Source organism: Mycteria americana, chromosome 3 (genome assembly GCF_035582795.1).
Source record: "Mycteria americana isolate JAX WOST 10 ecotype Jacksonville Zoo and Gardens chromosome 3, USCA_MyAme_1.0, whole genome shotgun sequence".
Lineage (NCBI taxonomy): Eukaryota > Metazoa > Chordata > Aves > Ciconiiformes > Ciconiidae > Mycteria > Mycteria americana.
In genome coordinates, this window is record NC_134367.1 from 34,914,844 (window position 1) to 34,931,884 (window position 17,041).

The 17,041-nt window shown below is 45.5% G+C and overlaps 1 protein-coding gene across 2 annotated transcripts in view; it reads left to right on the forward strand.

The window, feature by feature from the left end:
- The first annotated feature begins 2,281 nt into the window (after nt 1-2,281).
- Nucleotides 2,282-17,041, forward strand: part of KCNQ5 (potassium voltage-gated channel subfamily Q member 5) — a 301,419-nt gene continuing 286,659 nt past the window's right edge. The window contains exon 1 of one of the 2 annotated variants that reach the window (XM_075498199.1): nt 2,282-3,652. In XM_075498199.1, the coding sequence (XP_075354314.1) occupies nt 3,297-3,652 (356 nt within the window). In that variant the 5' untranslated portion in view covers nt 2,282-3,296. The remainder of the gene's footprint in view (nt 3,653-17,041) is intronic. The other variant, XM_075498198.1, reaches the window with a different exon arrangement.

The window sequence follows — 17,041 nt, forward strand, 5'->3', positions numbered from 1 at the left end:
ATCCTTCCACAAGTCAGGATACATAACATTTGATGTATACATTTGGAATAATGCAACACGATCTTAAAACCCGTGATTTACAGTTTTGGAAGAGTATGTTGTTGGCATTTGCCATAAAGCACAGTAATGCCTACTCCCCAGCTGCACTTTAGTGTGCCATTTTCCTTGTCCTGCCTGCAGGTGGGATATACTGTGCCTGCAGCCTGGAGAAGTCAAGATTCCTTGGGATGTTCTTGCCTTGGAGATTTTGTCAAGTAGATCCTCTTACTGACACCTGAACCCAGGGCGACCTTGGACCATGTGGACACACTAGAATTTCACACGACTCATCTCTGTAGGTATTATATAGTCCAAAGCCAAAATATCAGAGGAATTTGTTGTCGTATAAATGTAGACCCACATTTTGCAATAAATACTTAGAGGAGGACTAACTTTTTTACATAGTATAGCTCCTCTGCCTGGTACAGGGCAGGCAGCTGCCCAAGTACTCAGCATTCAACCAGCATATCATGCCCTGGTTATCTGACATATTAACAGGTAGGAATTAGAATAATTACCATCAATCGCTTTTCCTAATACATCCTTTTTAAAGCAATATTTAATAAAAGATAATAAATGGGAAAATACTTGTGTTCACACACTGTAAAAATGAAATACTTAATTCATCACTAAGAGTATTACTTTTGTTTGCTTCTAGCTGTCCTGGCACCTATGGCTACATTTCAATATTGGCCCATACTATTTGTGCTTACAGACTGCTTTCCTTACTATTATTTAAATTAATAGATGATTTTAAGCGCCACTAGAGGGCACAGAATTATAACAATATTTCTTAGTGCATCACAAAAAGTACATCAGGAACAAGAGTTCAGTAATTTTCATAGTTTATTGTCCAAATCCCCGGTTTAAAGCCTCGATCCTATCAACAGTGATGCATGTGTGTAGCTCTGCTGCTGCAAGCTGTGCCATTGCCTACCCACGGCAATTAAATGAAGCTCACGGGTGAGCGCTTGCGGGATGGGCGCCTTACTGAGCCTTGCTGAGCGGGCTGGACCATGTGCTCCCAGGTGAGCGGCACAGTTTAGCTTTCTGGGACTGGAGTATCAAGCCTCAAATATTTTACTCAAGTGACTAAGGCCAGTAGAGTATAAATCTAAGCATGGTGCCGAAGGCCCAGCTGATGTGAAAGGCATGCTATACATCTTCGGCTGTAAATGAGTGCATAAGGATGAGAAAAATGACGAGTATAAACACTTGCATATCAAACCAGGGAAATGCAAACAAGTAGTAAATGAAGGATTAGCTAACCCAATTTACAATTCAAAGAAAGAGGAGTAGAGATGTGCCACTGGAAAGCTTAAATATTAATGGGTTGCTGTGGATACTTATATCAACTACTTAACATCTGTTTTGACATGTGCGCTGTTTCTGCCATCCCTTATCAGGAGCGTGAGTGGCCGCTGCGGTTCACATGTTAGAAAGTTCTTCTTTCAGGCTGCCTGCATTGGAGGAGGAGGTGCAGTGAAGAAAGGAAGAAGATTAAGCTCTTTACTTAAAGACAACAGATTGAGTGGCTCTGGAGACACTGTAGCAGTAAATTAGTACTGTTGATGTTTTCACGTTGCTTTAGTAGAGGCACAAGTTAGTGTCCTCAGCCAGACTTCACCGCTTAGATCTTCTTTTCTGGAACTTGGAGACGGGGTGTTAGTCAAAGGCTTGAGAGCCCGGCCTCAAACTAGCCAGTACGAAGAAAAAAAACCGAAACTGAATTGAATTTCAGAATGCCTCTATTGATTTTCGCGTCACATTAGCGTCCACATTATTACTTTTCATGAACCCTTCACGAATTAGCATCACATTTTCACACTGCGGTGCTCAGGCTGCAAAGCCAGTGACACGCAGCTATTTTTCATCCAGTCGGTGCCGAAGTGCCCGGGCGGCGGCTCTCCCTCTCCCCCGGCCAGCGCGGGGTTCCCGCGGCCATCGCGGCGTCCCCCGGGGCGGCGGGCGCTGCCGAGCCCCGGGGAGCGGCACGGGCGGCGGCTGCCTGCAGCAGGCAGCCGCGGGGCGCGGGGGGGGAGGGGCGGCCGGGGGGCGGCCGCCGAGCACCGGCAATGAACGGCGGCCAAAGCCGGCGCGGGTGCCGCCGGCTGCGGGCGGGGAGGCGCGGAGCGGCCGCGCCTGCGGCGTGGTGGGGTGTGTTTGTGTTTTGTTTTTTTTTTTTTTTTTTTCCGCAAGCTCACCTTGATGCGGCGGGGAGTTAAAGGCCCGCTCTCGGCAGGGGGAGCTTTGTTTTGTCGGCGCAGCTCGGGCACCGAGCGGCGGCACCGCTGCGCTCCGACCGCACCGCGCCGGGGCCGGAGCTGCCGGGGACTGGGGGGGAGCCCGCCGGGAGGGCAGCCCCCGCCGCCGCTGGGATTTGCTCTCTCGCCGCCGCGGGGGGCCGGGACACGGCGGAAGCGCCGGAGCGGCGTGCCGGGCTGCGCCGCCCCCCCAGGGGGACACCCGGCGGCTCGCCTGCGCTGCCCCGCCCGGGCCGGCCGCGCTCCCCGCCCGCAGCGGGGTCCCGCCGCCGGCCGAGCCTCCCCCGCGCCGCCGCCGCCGCCGCCGCGACTTACGGCAGTTTTGTTACTTTCTCGGACTTAAATGGACATTTCCCGGGAGCGCGCGTAGCCCGCGGGCGCCGCGTCCCGCCAGCCGCCTGCCGCCCGCCCCGCCGCGGGCACCGCCGCTGCCGTTGCCGCCCGCGCCCCGGGACGCGGAGGCGCCCGGCAGCGCGGCCCCTGCCTGCCCCCGCCGGCCCGCCTTTCTCGCCGACTTTCTCCGCCGCCGGGAGCGAGAGCAACAGCTTGCCCGGCCCGGCCGGGCCAAGTGCCGCGGGAGGCAGCGAGGGAGCGGGCGGCCGCAGGCACCGCCGAGCCGCGGCCCGGAGCCCTCGCCCCCGCGGCCTCTCCGCCGGAGCTGCGCGGAGCTGCCCTCCCGCCGCCCCGTCCCGGGCCGCGGAGCCACGCCGGGCGGCGCTGCGGGGGACGGCGGCGGGGCGCCGCCGCCCGGGAGGAGAGCGCGCCCGGGGGGGCGCCCGCTCCCTCGCCGGGGCCCCCGCGAAGCTGCCGCAGCCCGGCCCGCCGCGCCGGGCGCCCAAAGTGGCCCGCGCCCCCGCGCCCCGCGGGCGCCGCCCGGAGACCCTCGGCCCCCGCTGCCTCCTGCGGCCCGCCGCCGCGGGGTGCCTGGCCGCCGCCGCCCGCGCCCTGCTCCGCCGCGGCCCCGGCGCCCGCCCCGGCGCCCAGGGTGATGCCATGCCCCGCAACCACGGCGGCGGGGAGGAGGGCGGCTCCGCGGGGCTCTGGGTGAAGAGCGGCGCGGCGGCGGGCATGAAGGATGTGGAGTCGGGCCGGGGCAGGGCGCTGGCGAGCGCGGCGGCCCGCGGCGACGGCCTGCTGCTCCTGGGCACCGGCGGCGCGGCCGCCCCCGCCGGGCTGCGGGAGGGCCGCCGCGGGAAGCACGGCGCCCGCATGAGCCTGCTGGGGAAGCCGCTGTCGTACAGCAGCGGGCCGAGCTGCCGCAGGAACGCCAAGTACCGCCGGCTGCAGAACTACCTGTACAACGTGCTGGAGCGGCCCCGCGGCTGGGCCTTCGTCTACCACGCCTTCGTGTGAGTACCGACCCGCTCCCCTCTCCTCCCGTCCCGTCCCGTCCCGTCCCGTCCCGTCCCATCCCTCGGGCCGCCGCCCGCACCTGCCCCGGCCAGAGCCGCGCCGCACCGCGCGGCGCGCACCTTGCCTCCCCCCGCCCCGCTCCGCTCCCCTCCCCGAGCATCGCTCCGCGGCCGGTCCCCGGGGAGGGCAGGCGCCCCGCGAGTCGCGCCGAAAGTGCCCGGAGGCATCGGCGGAGGCGGGGGAGCCGCTGCCACCTGCGGCGCGGCGCTCCGCGGGCGACGGAAAGTCCGCGCAGCCCTCGGTGGGAGGTGATGGGGGGAGGCTCGCTTCACCCGGGCGGAAGGCGCCGGAGGAGAGCACGGCGGGGAGCACATGCTCGCTCGCCTCCCGGGCGCTTGAGGCCGCCGGGTTGCGCGGGGGGCTGCGCGGCGCTCCCGCAGCGGCCGCCCCGGCGGCCCCGAGCTTAGACGGGGCGAGGGGTGCCGGCCGCTCCCGGGCCCCTCCCGCTGGCACCCCCGGCCCGCGTTTGGCTTCGCGGAGACCCAGCGCTGCGCGGTTTGAAAAGTTAGCGCCGCGGAGCCGCACGGCGCCTTTCTTCCTCCCGCGTGTTTTCCGAGCGCGCGTGGCTTCCGCCCCGCAGGGAGTGCGGGTGGCGGCGTGGGCCGCGCCGCCCTCCCACGCGTGTCCTCCCCTCGGGTGCAGGGCGCCGCGGGATGCTGCGACCCAGGTGCGCCCACCTGCCGCTGCCAGCGGCGGGGCCACCCCCGCGGAAGGGCGCAGGGACCATCCTCTGCACCGACAGCCCGCTCCCTCCGCTCCTCCGGGATCTGTCATTTCTGCGCTTTTTCTTTAGCAAGGGACTCCTGCTGTCGCCCTCGTTCTGAGAGCGCCGGGGACTAAAATACACGTCCCGTCGCATCGCTCTGTGGACAGCAGTACTGTCACCGCGCTGCGAAACTTGGGCTGCCTTACTTACAGAGGCAGGCCTGGGAGAGCTGAGTGAGGGGGACCCGGACTGTAACTACTTCAAGCATCCCCAGGGTCCCTGGTGTGCCTTCGCTCATTAGCAATCCCCCGTGTTTATGGGTTTTGGTAATATTCGGGGGAAAGGCCCGACGCGAAAGCCTCTCGGACGGCTGAGCAAGACGTGCAGTACAGGCTGACAAGAAGTCGTTGCACTGGATCATAGTCCTAGACAAAAACGTTGTGATAAATTACAGAGGAAGAATGATAGGTGTTACTGTATCGGGGGTATAATACAAGGTATTTCTGTGTTTGACTACAGAAAATATACCGGAAACAAACGAGACGATCTAATTGATAGGCTGTAGGTAACTATATTTCCATGATAGTTGCTGGAATCAAGCTAGCGGTTACAGAAGCTTCGGTATAAAAGCAACTGTTCCCTAAAAGCTCTTTGATAGCATAAAGAGTACTCCCCTCCCAGCAGCAGGGGAATCCCCAAATCCTACTTTAATAAAGTTTTTATAAGTGAAAAAATACTTTGACAAAAACATGGCACTCTGATTAATAAGATACTTTGTGGATAGATTTATTTAGCAGATCAAAATTGCTATAGATAACAAGCAGTAGAAACATACTTAATGTTATATTTTATTCAGTAAAAGGATTTTTGTCCACTGGGAAGGTCTGCCTGTTCTCTCTGTTTTGCTGTGAAAATCAGCTCTTGCAGATTGAACTTTCTTCTTGGAGGGCATTTACTTGGGACATCGTGCTGTTTGGGTTCTTACAGGTGTTATCCTGCGGTGTAGGTGGGTGTTCATTAATGTTGTGAGAATCACCGGAGTATTTACCAGGAATTGTCTTACTGCAGTGCCTGAAGTTGCCATACGAAACCCGAAAATTGTAGTTTTGGACCTTTCTCTCCGAGATCGTGATGAAAATCATTCAAACAAGGAGAGTTTAAGTTGGAAATAAAGTTGACAAGTTTAAACCTTAAAAAAAGAAAAGTAAATTTCCAAACAGAGTGAAGTCATGACACAGCAGCACTGTAAACAAGGAAGATTGCCAGCTGCGTTTAGATAATTGCCTGCATAGAAAGAGTGCCAGTTTTAATTTTTAATTGCAAATGGCAATTTTGGCAGCTGTAAATGCCAACATTGTATCTTTTATCTGAGCAGATCTGTGTGAAAGAGCTTGAAACATTACTGTAATATAAAGCACCTAGTAATAATATTACCTTTAAGGATCTGTCACTGATACAGTGTTTAAGGTGCATTTGAAGTTCCATTGGATTTCAGTTTGACAGCCATCCTCATTGCCAGTCTATAAATTATTTTAATGTATTTATATAATTCTAATTTAATGACTGCCAGATATTCAGTTAATATTTTTGGTGTTTCAGGCTCAATTTTTTCCAGCCACCTGATCAAGTACACTTGCATCTTGGAAAACATACTTTCTTACAGAATTAAAAAAAAAAATAGAACAATAAAACCCAACTATTTGGAAAAAAGTGTTGAAGCAGGCAAGTAGCTTAGAGTTGCAGAGACATTACGAAGTACGTGGATGAGATGTCTGCTCCTGCCTCTGCTAAGCTATTCTTGACTGCAGTAGAGCCCGTTATAGCTCTGTACTATTCCTGTTACAGGAATGGGCTATCTGGTGTGAGACCTTGTCTGTAGATCATTGGTCTCCTGAAATGAAGCACATTCTCATATGCAGGTTGAAATAACGCAAGAGTGGTTTCAGAGTTTCAATGTAAAGTCTTTGATCTAGAAGGTTATTTAGGTTTGCCTGTTTGTTTTTGAAATAAGAAGTGGGGAATTAAGCACCGGTTATAAATAAGAAACCATCCCTGCAGTGATATTTTCATTTCTCATTTCCATAGGGAAAAGCACTTTAGAGCTGAGAATTACGCACAGTTCACTCTTCTTTTTTCTGTTTGCCCTTTCAAATAAGACAGAAAAATAGGCCAGCCACCTGAGGAACGAGTGTTGTGACCTACATTCAGAAGTCAACTGGTTAGTTTATTTGTAAATATAAACTTGCAAAATGCTGGAAAAGACAACTGTTCTGCAAACTTCTGCTACTAGAGGAAGGATTTGCTCTTGAGCAAAGGCCTTTGACTTCAGTATAGTTGTGCTGGGGAGTAGAACCATAAATTACATGGGTTTTGGCTCCTTTTTGTGCACCTCAGTAGTTCTTTACATGGAAGCCCTGGTTAAAAATCTAAGATCTTTACAGGAAGTTTTTTAAAAACTGCTTTTCAAATACCACAGTCTTCTGTTCTTAATCATTCAGGAACACCAAAAATATGAACACGTATAAAATCAGAAAAGAACATTCATACCATTTGTGAGTAATGAGTCAGTAACTTAAACTCCTGCTAGTAAAATATTTATGCCACACCACATCACCTACACATGGAGCATGTGCATATTTAACACATGCTCACCTACATTAAAATGCTGTGATATTGTAACTTTTCAAAAGCATTGTCTTGGGATGTCATAGGATTTCTTGCTGTTGTTGCTTATTTAGATTATTTTGGGTTGTTTGCTTTGATAAAAATGTATAGACATTGCCTTAGAATGATCAAAGGGGAATTCCAGATTGGTTGCAAATTTAACTCTGGGTTTCATCTTCAGTTGTCATAAGGATTTTGTATTATTTTCATTCTTAATTGACATTCTGAAAAAAAGATGGCTTGAAAAGTTCAGAAAAAAATACTACTCTCTGATACTGTTTATACTGGTAGGATATAATTAGTCGCATAAGTTTCCTACTTTAACATGTTGGATTTATTTCAGAATAATAAAGTTTTTGTTTCTTACTGATGTCTTTGTAATATATTCCATGCAAAAGTCTTTAACGTTTGTTGTGGAGATGCCCTTCTCTTTACAAAGCCACCACCTTTTGCTCTGGAAGCTTCTGAGTCACAAACCGCAGGGCTGGATGCATGCACAAGGGCAGTATCACTTTGCATTACCTGTATCAATAGGTTTCCATGGGCATCCTCTGTTGGCCACTGCTGCAGATAAGATACGGTGCTAGATGAATTTAAGAGCCTGCATGATGTTCTTGTCCTTTGCGTTATTGATGGAAAAAGACTGAAAAATTATTTCTGAAAAAAATCTAATTATGCCATCAAAGATTTAACTAGCTATTTTAGTTTTCCAGATCTGCTGGAAAGGACATAGCTTACTAATGATCAGATGGCTATTGAACAGCAGCGTCTGTGCGTGTGAGCTAACAGCGCTGCATCATACCATGCCATTTGTGTAATTAGGGAGGTTCCACATTCTGATTAGAAAAAACAATAATGTGCAACAGCCTAAATACTTGCTTTTGCTCCTGCTATCAGAAGGTAGGAGAAATGATTTTATCTCTTCATTTTATCCATCTCAAGGCATCTAATGAACTGGTTCCAGGTGCTCTGTGGGTAGATCTATGGCTTTCATCTTTTCAAGCACCACTTCAGAGTCAGGGTCTGATGTTGTTAGGCTAACGATATATTTTTATATGCTTTAAAAAACAAAGAACAGCTTGATATTTACAAATAACAAATAATAGGGTTGACAACGTAACCGATGTGGCAAAGCAAATCTTATTAGGTACTAAGGAGGTAAAAATTTGAAACTTTTTAACTGTAACACCTAAACTTTAGTAGGCATTTTCTTTCAGGGAGTGACAACGAATGATGGTGGATATTTAGACGCACTTCAGTATAAATCTGCAGCTGTTTGCCGCATGTGAGGCTGTCTGTGATTCTATACGCGTGCGTATTTCTCACTTAAATGTTGTTTGGAAGGGACCTTTGAAAGTCACCCAGTCTAGCTGGAAGATACATTCTTCCCAGTTGTGTCAGCCGGGCTTTGTCTAGATAGGTCTTAAACATCACTGGATGGAGGTCCCACCCCCTTACTGGGCAACCTGTAGGTCTGCAACACCCACCTGTTGAAAAAAGAGGGGTTTTGGCATGGGGAGAGAAGGATGGGAGAGCCAACCAGAACCTCCCAAATGGCAGTTAATGGTCATTGCCCCTTTATGTATCATCTGGCACTAGGAAGAAGAATTTGGCTTCTTTATCCTTGTAATTTCCCTTCAAGTAGCCATAGGCTGCTAGTAGGTCACCTGTTAGATCATCCTCTTGCTAGACTGAACAAGCTCAGCTCCCTCTATGTAACTCCTCAACTTTTCTATGTAAGACACAAGCTCGAGGCCCCTGACTATCTTGGTTGCTCTCCTGCATCTCTTCCAGCTTCTGCACATCCCTGTTCAGCTGCCGGGGGGGGAGGGAGGAGGGGCACAACTGGGTGCCATAGTCTGAGGCCACATTGAGTAGACAAGAAAAATAACTTTCTTCAGCCTGCTGGCCCTACGCCTCTAATGTAGCTGTATGCTGCTTGCCTTATTTCTGATGAGGGCATGCTGTTGGGTTGTACTCAACCTGCCATGTCCACAGGAATGCCAAGACCCTTTTCGGAGGGGCTGCCGCCCCAACAGTGGGTTCCCAGCCTGGATGGATACATGGGATTATTCTGCACCAGATGCAGATCTCTGCTTTTCTCTTATTTGGACTTCATAGATTTTTATGTTCACGTCCTGTATTTTCTTGTGCTATCTCCATCACTATACACTGAACAAAGAAGTGAAGATACAACAATCTTTAAAACCGTTTGCACTTTCTCTGTGATTGGCAGAGAAGATAAAATGGTCAACAGCGCTTCATTCCTTCTCTTTCCTGGCGTTGTTCATGGACGGCAGTCCTCTCCTGGAACCCTGTCACAGGCAATAAATAACATCTAGCTTCTTTTTCACTTGGTTTTTGTTGGAGAGCTATTGCCCACCTCAGGATTTTCAATAGATAAGTGTCAGGAATGTTTATCGTGTGATGTATACTTACCTTAGTAAAATACTGTTTCACATTTTATTTTTTGAGGCTTGGTCTACTAAGTTTTCTCATTTGTACTGGCCTTACTTTCTGACTCAAGAGTAGTGATACAGGGGAAACAACTAATTTGCCATAAAAATCAAAACTGATCCTCAACCTTCTAGAAAGAAGAAAACAAAAGGCTTTCTTTGAGAAAAACTCACCAAGACCTGGATTGGGGAAAGTTCATGCACCTGGACTTCCTTCTATTTGTTATAAGGTTTATTTCTCAAATGGGATTAGGAATTGTATATAGGAAGGTGGACAGTATCTTAGGTTAGTGTTTGGGTTTCAAATTTTTAGATAAATGCACAACCTTTGTGAGCAGTCTTCTCCATCTTTTCTCCATCTTAAAGCAAGAAGTGAGTTAAGAGCTTTCTTTATACTTATTTTGCTGTAATTTTTTCCCCTCATGCAAAAATCATGCAATTAGCATTATATTTGGGGGTGAGAGTCCTATCTTAGTTCTGTTTTTTTTGGAGTGCCGGTCTTGGGCATGACATTTCTTGGCTTCCTCATTCAGTGTCTTGTATGATGTGAGGACTCTTGGTGAACTTTCTGTGGTCTCATATGGTGCAAGAAGTTGCCCAAAATGATAGATTTTGTCCAGGGGTTGGATGATCTATGAATACATAATGTAGCATTAAATATGTGCTGTCTCAAAGGGGTAGTTGTTTTAGAGGATGCAAGAAGGATTTTGGAAAGATTTTAATTGCCTGTGAGACAGTATTTGTGTGACAGATTTTCGGAGTAGGCTCTAGACAGTTTAATGAGCGAGACACCTTTTTTTTCCCAATACTTTTTAAGTTTCTGCGGTATTTGACTTCTTAAAGCAAAAATAAAAGTCATGATATCTACACAGACTTGATGCTCTTTCCATGCGCCAAATCTGACTATGTTTTTAATAGCTGTTCACCCAGTTTTACTGTTGTTGTTTGTAGCTTAATTAAGTTTCCTGAATTGGATGAAAGTACAATTGAACTAATATTTTTGCAATAATTGCAAATAATTTCTAGCATCAAACAAATGGAATACCAATGATCATTCAGTCATTAATAGTGATTTCCCTATTCATGAGAATAAACATCATTAATATATTTACCAATCATAAAAATGCAGGGAAATTTTTCATAATAGTTTCAGTGGAAAGGAAAAGCACATGGTTTGTAACTTTATTAATCTTTTTATGGAGAAAATAAATAGAAGAAAAAACTTTTATTCCTAGACAATGTAAACTCCTGACATTGAGAATAAGACTCACTGCTGTAAGATAGTTGTTTCTTAATGATACAAAAGTAAAACTTAATTGCCAAGTGTTTAACATTTTTATATGGTTAATATTTCCATTACCATAAATGCCTGATGAAAATTAATGAAATTTGCCAGTGATTTTAATTGAAGCAAAAGTGAGTCTTCTGACACAGGTAAAAAAGATGAAGTAGAAAGCATAAATAATATTATCTAATGAAAAATCTTTAACATGTATACATAATAGACATCATTTGCTACATTGTTCCTAATGAGGCAGATGTTTACTCTTACAATAAATGTTGCTTTTACCCTTTGCAAACCATTAACACAACAGAGCATTCATTCTTGGCTTTTTTAATTAATGCTGGTGAATTGAGATTCGCTTCTAAATATGTATTATATAAACCATACTGAGTTTGGGGAAACTTGTATTTTTTCTTCTCCTTTCTTGTTTTCTCTGAGAGATTTTTTTTAAAGTTTGGTTTACAGATTTCCTGTAAGAGAGCAGATCTAGATTACTCAAGGGATTCCCACCACAGGTCAGTTAAGGTAGAAAATTCATCAGCTGTACGGTTTATCAATTGCAAAACAATTTTAAGCAGTTGCTGTGCTCATGTGCAAAGTAAACTTCCTTTAAAGATACTGATTAAAAGTTCAAAGGCTATCTTACAGGTCAGCTGCACTTAATCAAGAAATATTTTCAATTTTCTGTTGAGCGTTAGATTTATCTTGTGATAGCTGTCTGAGTTGCAGTGTAATTGTGTTACAGGAAGCTCAGCAAAACGTTCATCACTTTGGGCACTGAAGTGTAGTCTCAGGCAGTGTCTGCTACTTGAAAGACTGTGTGATTACTTAATATATACGGTCTGGTCCACTGCTGCAGAGGTGGACACAGTCCTCCAGCTAGATGTATCTGAATTTCTCTGTTTGGCCTTCACGCAAGAAAATCTTCAAATGTAAATGTGTGTATTTTTGTTAACAGAGATGGACATAAATATGTATGTAAGCATTTTCTTGAAGAGTGAATGATTTTCAAAGGCATGGAGTACCTGCAGCTTCCTTTCATTATCCTATTGTGCATTCAGTGGGTAATTCACTTATTTCTCCCCACTTGTATAGAATGAAGTTTAACAAATGAATCATGCCCTTAAACTGATTAGAAATAATGAAGAAAGGAAGTTCTGTACCTGCCTACTTCTTGATTTAAGCAATATATTCCTGTTTGTCTTGGCTTCCTTCTTGCTTTGAGACTCCCTAGTTCAACAAAGCAAACACACTACCCCTTTCAAGATTTCTGTAGAGTTTTAATTATTTTATTATAGTCATACCCAATATCATATGGTAGCAACAGACTGGTGCCAGGAGTCAAATATGACCAAACCAACAGAGGAAAATCTTTCTGCTTTGAGAGGAAAAAATGCTACCAAACACATTCAGATGCCTCCCTAGTTCACTAGTGTCGTAGATTAGAGCATCTGCACACACCCTTTTGAGGTCATTCAGTCAGAAATAGCATCTAACTTCTCCTAGGGCATTAAATTTAATTGCTTTGTACGGCCTAAGCTCATCCATAACCATGGTATCTGAGAATTACCCATTAGAAGCAAATGCACAAATCTTCATCTTCCAGGCTCTCGTGGCAGGAATGCACTTAAAAGTTACTGCTGGGGCCTTTCTAAATAAGCGTAAGGATCCTGACATACTTGAGAGGGCCTTTTGTGGGAAAATTAAGATGAAATATTGTTTTGGATGTGCTTCTGTTAAGTAGTGGGGGTGGAGGGCCACTCATCCTTGGCAGTGAGCTTGGAAATGTAGGTCAGTCTCCCCAGGAGACAAGTCTGTATCAGTAACTTAATCAGTAAAAGATTGCCATCTTTTCAATGGCAAAACTGCCACATCTTCAGAGAATGACAGGTGATGGCTCAGTTGAAGCTGGCGTGGTGAGGCTGGAGCTGTGTCAACGCTGCAGCCGGGGCTGGTGAGCGGGTGATGTACTCTTCCCTTCAGGTGGCCCAGCACCGGAGAAGGGCAACGTGGCATTTCCTGCCATGTTGCCAGGAAATCACGCAGTGAACTCATCAGCTTGAAAAACTCTTTTACATCCAAGAAAGTTATGCTGGCTGAGGTTAGAAGTAGTCTCTAAAATCATTAGGAGGAAAGAAGTACCTGTTTCTGCTCTTCTCTCTGTGCAGTTGATACTCTTCTGTAGAGTCAGGTTTTTTCACATGCGTTAGATGAACCATTGCCAAAGGAAGGAACACAGTCTTGCTCTTTGCTGCTCTCTGCAAAAGGATGCGTATAGGTGGCAGGAAATGTAAAGCAGCATGTGTATGAAGGAATGAGCTACTTACAGGGATCTGTGCAACAGGGAGGAAAGATGAGCTTGTGCTGGCAGTTGGGGTGTTTTTCTTAGACCTCTCCCTCAGACCCTTCTGAAGTACAGTTGGGAGGCAGAACTTCTCATGCTTTTGGCCTCACCTACTTGTTTTTACTAGAAATGTTAATTAAACGTGGGGTTTTTTGAGGAGGTTCCAGTACACTTCCTGTGCAGTATATAGTTAGTTGCAGTAAGTATGCAAGCTCTCAAGTGATTTATTCAACTGCTAGTCATTTAATCTGTGGATGTTTCTCTCTTTGAGAAGATGTCCCAACTACATCTGCAGACTGAAGATGAAGCAGAACGTAGAATAAAAGAGGAATGGCTTTGCTAACATCTATAATAGAACAGTTTGTTCAAACAAACGTATTTCTATCCCCTTAAGCTTAGAAACAATGGGTTTCATTTGAAAATGTGATACAGGGGTATGTATCCCAGTGTGACTTCCTCAAAGGTCACACTGACTGCTGACTAAACTTATGATTTGGCTTCCACAAATAATCTGTTTGCTGGGGTATTGGAATTGAGAGGTTATTGTAGGCAGTGATGAGGCAGGTGGTGATCCTGAATTATAAATGCCCTTTGGAAGGAATTTTGATTTTCATCCTGAAAATGCTTGTAGACATACTTTTTAGTGGTATTATGAATAGTTTTAGGCACTTACATAGTAGTTAGTAGAAAGCATCAAACTAAGCATTGATAAAAGCTCTATCTTTCAATCAGGGATGATGGGGAAAACCCATCTGAATTAGAGACATGTTTATAAAGATTCTGAAGTTATTCTTGAGAAATTCTTGTATGGAGGAATGAAGGCCTAACCTGAAATCTTCAAAGCTACTACATTATATATGTGCGGGCACTCCGCATGAGATTTCACTATTTGGAGATATTATGATATTGGAGAGTTATGGTGAGAGCACTTGTGGAATCGCAGAGGCAGGAGACATTATCTAGGTGGGAACAAAATCATCAAGGTGAGGGAGAATTTATTAATATCTACCTGACTGTAGCAATACTTGACTGATACTGAATATTACCTTAAGGTTAGAAATATGCTTGTCTTATATTAATAATATGTTTTTAATTCATATTTTTCCCCTTTATTACCTGCTTTCTGTAGAGAGAACGCTGAAGTATCAGTGTCAATCAATTTATCAGATTTATATATAAATAAAGCACGTTATTGATCTTTACATTTTTCTTCCATTGAGGTCTTGACCCTGTGTGCAGACCTGAGGAAATAATCAGTAATACTTTTACTACAACATGAAAGTTTTATTCACTGCCTGATTGTGTTTCTGATCACTTTTTGTTTGGTAAATATTTGTGTATTTGAGGGTGGGGGGGTGCATGCACGTGTTCTGGTAGCCAAAGTGAAGAAGAATCTGCTGACTTTTTATTCAAGTCCAGCAATGACCAGGTTTTTCTTTAGATTTAAAGCCATAGCTTTCAGTGTTTTTCAGGTTTTTCTGCTGGTATGGTGAATAGCAGCACGATCCATACCTGCAAGATAAAGTTGCCCAGCAGGCTGTAGAAGATAAAATCTCTTCTAGACTGTGGCTGATCTTGGCGATGGGTCTTGTGGGTTGAAGTCGTGGGGAGGTAACAATCCCTGCACCATCTGCACCCTCCTCTCCCTGCTTGCTGAGATGGAGCCTCAGCTGGTTTAATCCCATCTGGGTCCATTCTCTGATGGGGCTTTGGTCACTTCTTCGCTGCTCTTGCAGGTCGTTTGATGGGAAGGGGTGAAGCTGGGACAGCACAGTGCAGCCCAATCTCTGACTGCCAGCATGGCTACACTTAGACTTGGAGGAAAACCTGAGGAGGTACATCTGAAATTCCAGTACTTTTGAATACCCTTTATCTTGGAGAGAAATACAGTCCTCAGGGACTTTTTCTGCAGGAAGGAATTCAGTCAGTCTTATTCCTGTCCAGGGAATTGCTCCTTGAAACCATAGCTGCATTAATGATATCCATAAAATATCAAAGTCATCTAAAAATATGATAATATTAGATTAAATGTTGTTCTTGCTGCTGTTCATTAATGGGAAAGCTGGAGCTGAAGTAGCTGTAACAAACTGAAGTGCGATATCACACCAGTAAGTGTCAGAAGAGAAGTATTTGCTTGGAAAAATCCTTTGTATGATTTTGCTCTCCAGTATTTTTTCACCTTGCCATATCTGTAAATTACCTCATCACAATGAAAGGTCATGGCATTCTTTTTGGCTTGCCTTTATCACCAGCTTTAGGAGTTAATCATAAATAATATAATGGATAGTGACTGAAAACTTGGATATATTAAGACAGTGCAGATAGTGGCATTTCAGATACGATCTGTATCTGGAAGATAAAATTAACTAGCAGAGTACTCAATATTTTAAAAATATGATTTTATGAAATTTTGATTGTGTTTTTCAGGTTTATTAATACCTGGCAAAATCGTGTGCTTCTCTGTCTTGAATGTAAAAGAAGCAAATCTCTGTGAAATAAGACTAAAACAAAAATGATCGTGGATGAAAACGTGAGCAGTTGTAAAGATTTTGAAGTAATTTAGAGAAGAGTCAGTCAAGAGATCTGAAGTGTATTTTGATTTTGGGAATGGGATAAGTATATTAGGGAGGTCCACTCACCTCCCAATACCTACATTTAGCATTCTGCACTGAACCAGTGTTTGCCTTCATCACGGTCTGGCATGTATCGCAGAGCCGTGTCTTATAAACACAGAGGGTATCTGCTGTATTCAGTATGTCGCGATGGCTCAGTAATAAAGTTCTTTCAGCCTCGTCTTTAAACGTGAGGCATACTGTAGTGGATACGTGACGTTGGCAGGTTATGCTGTTCCAAGTATGGATCTGTGGATTAATTTCAAACTGAGGTCTGCCTTGCCTACCTCTAGAGGGTGTGCAGGTGACGGCAACAAATCACTACACATAGAGTTCATGCTGTTTTCTGGCAGGACGATAAAACTGGTATCTCACAGTCTAGCGCTGGGAATTGCTGGTTACATGTTCTAAAAAATCATTAACATTTTTAGTTTTATGAAAAACAATAGTTAATGCAGAATACTGGAAAATTGTTAGAATACCTTGTGAAAATGATGGCCCACCCAGCCAGAGCTCTGCAGGTTGTCATTCACTAATCCACAGAGTTCTTTCATTAACAAATGCAAGAGATGCAAGTTCATGATTCAATAATACCAAGTATTTGTATCAGTTTTGTTCTTGGGTGTTCTAGTTACCTATCTAGCTGTCTGTCAGTGTCTGTGATGCTCTGCAAACAGTGAAAAATCTTCACAGAAGAAATCTGTCTTTTCTCTTGGAATAATATGGAAAGGCAACACAATGGCATTGGTCAGCATCGTAGGCAAGAGTGTCAATTCTCCCCCTACCTTTTTCTAAATTACCACAGACAACAGTGTCACTGTCTTTTATTCAGGATGGTAACCCAGGCATCATTGTTGAGACGGACCTTTATAATTCCTAATATGATTTCTGTCTACCTAATATCTCAAAGGTATGACCTGTCTGTCGCCACAGCTCAATCTATCACTCAAACTCTTAATATTTCCGTTTTTGCAACCCCCTTCTGTCTGGATTCAGCAGCATGCTCTGAGCGCTCATCCCTGTGACTGTATAACCCCTGCCCCTCAGCCCAGATTTAGCTTCTCTTAGTGCCTGGGGAGAAAGTTATTTGTCTTAACTTTCAATAGCTGTAAAAAGCATCTGGCTAGTTAATTTTTAAAATTACATTTATAACTGAGTAACGAAAACAGAAAGCCAACTTTGCATGATTCATTAAGTGGAAAAAAAGAAACTGTTCCTTTTTGCTGGGTCTGACAACCTCAGCAGCACGTGATAGAAA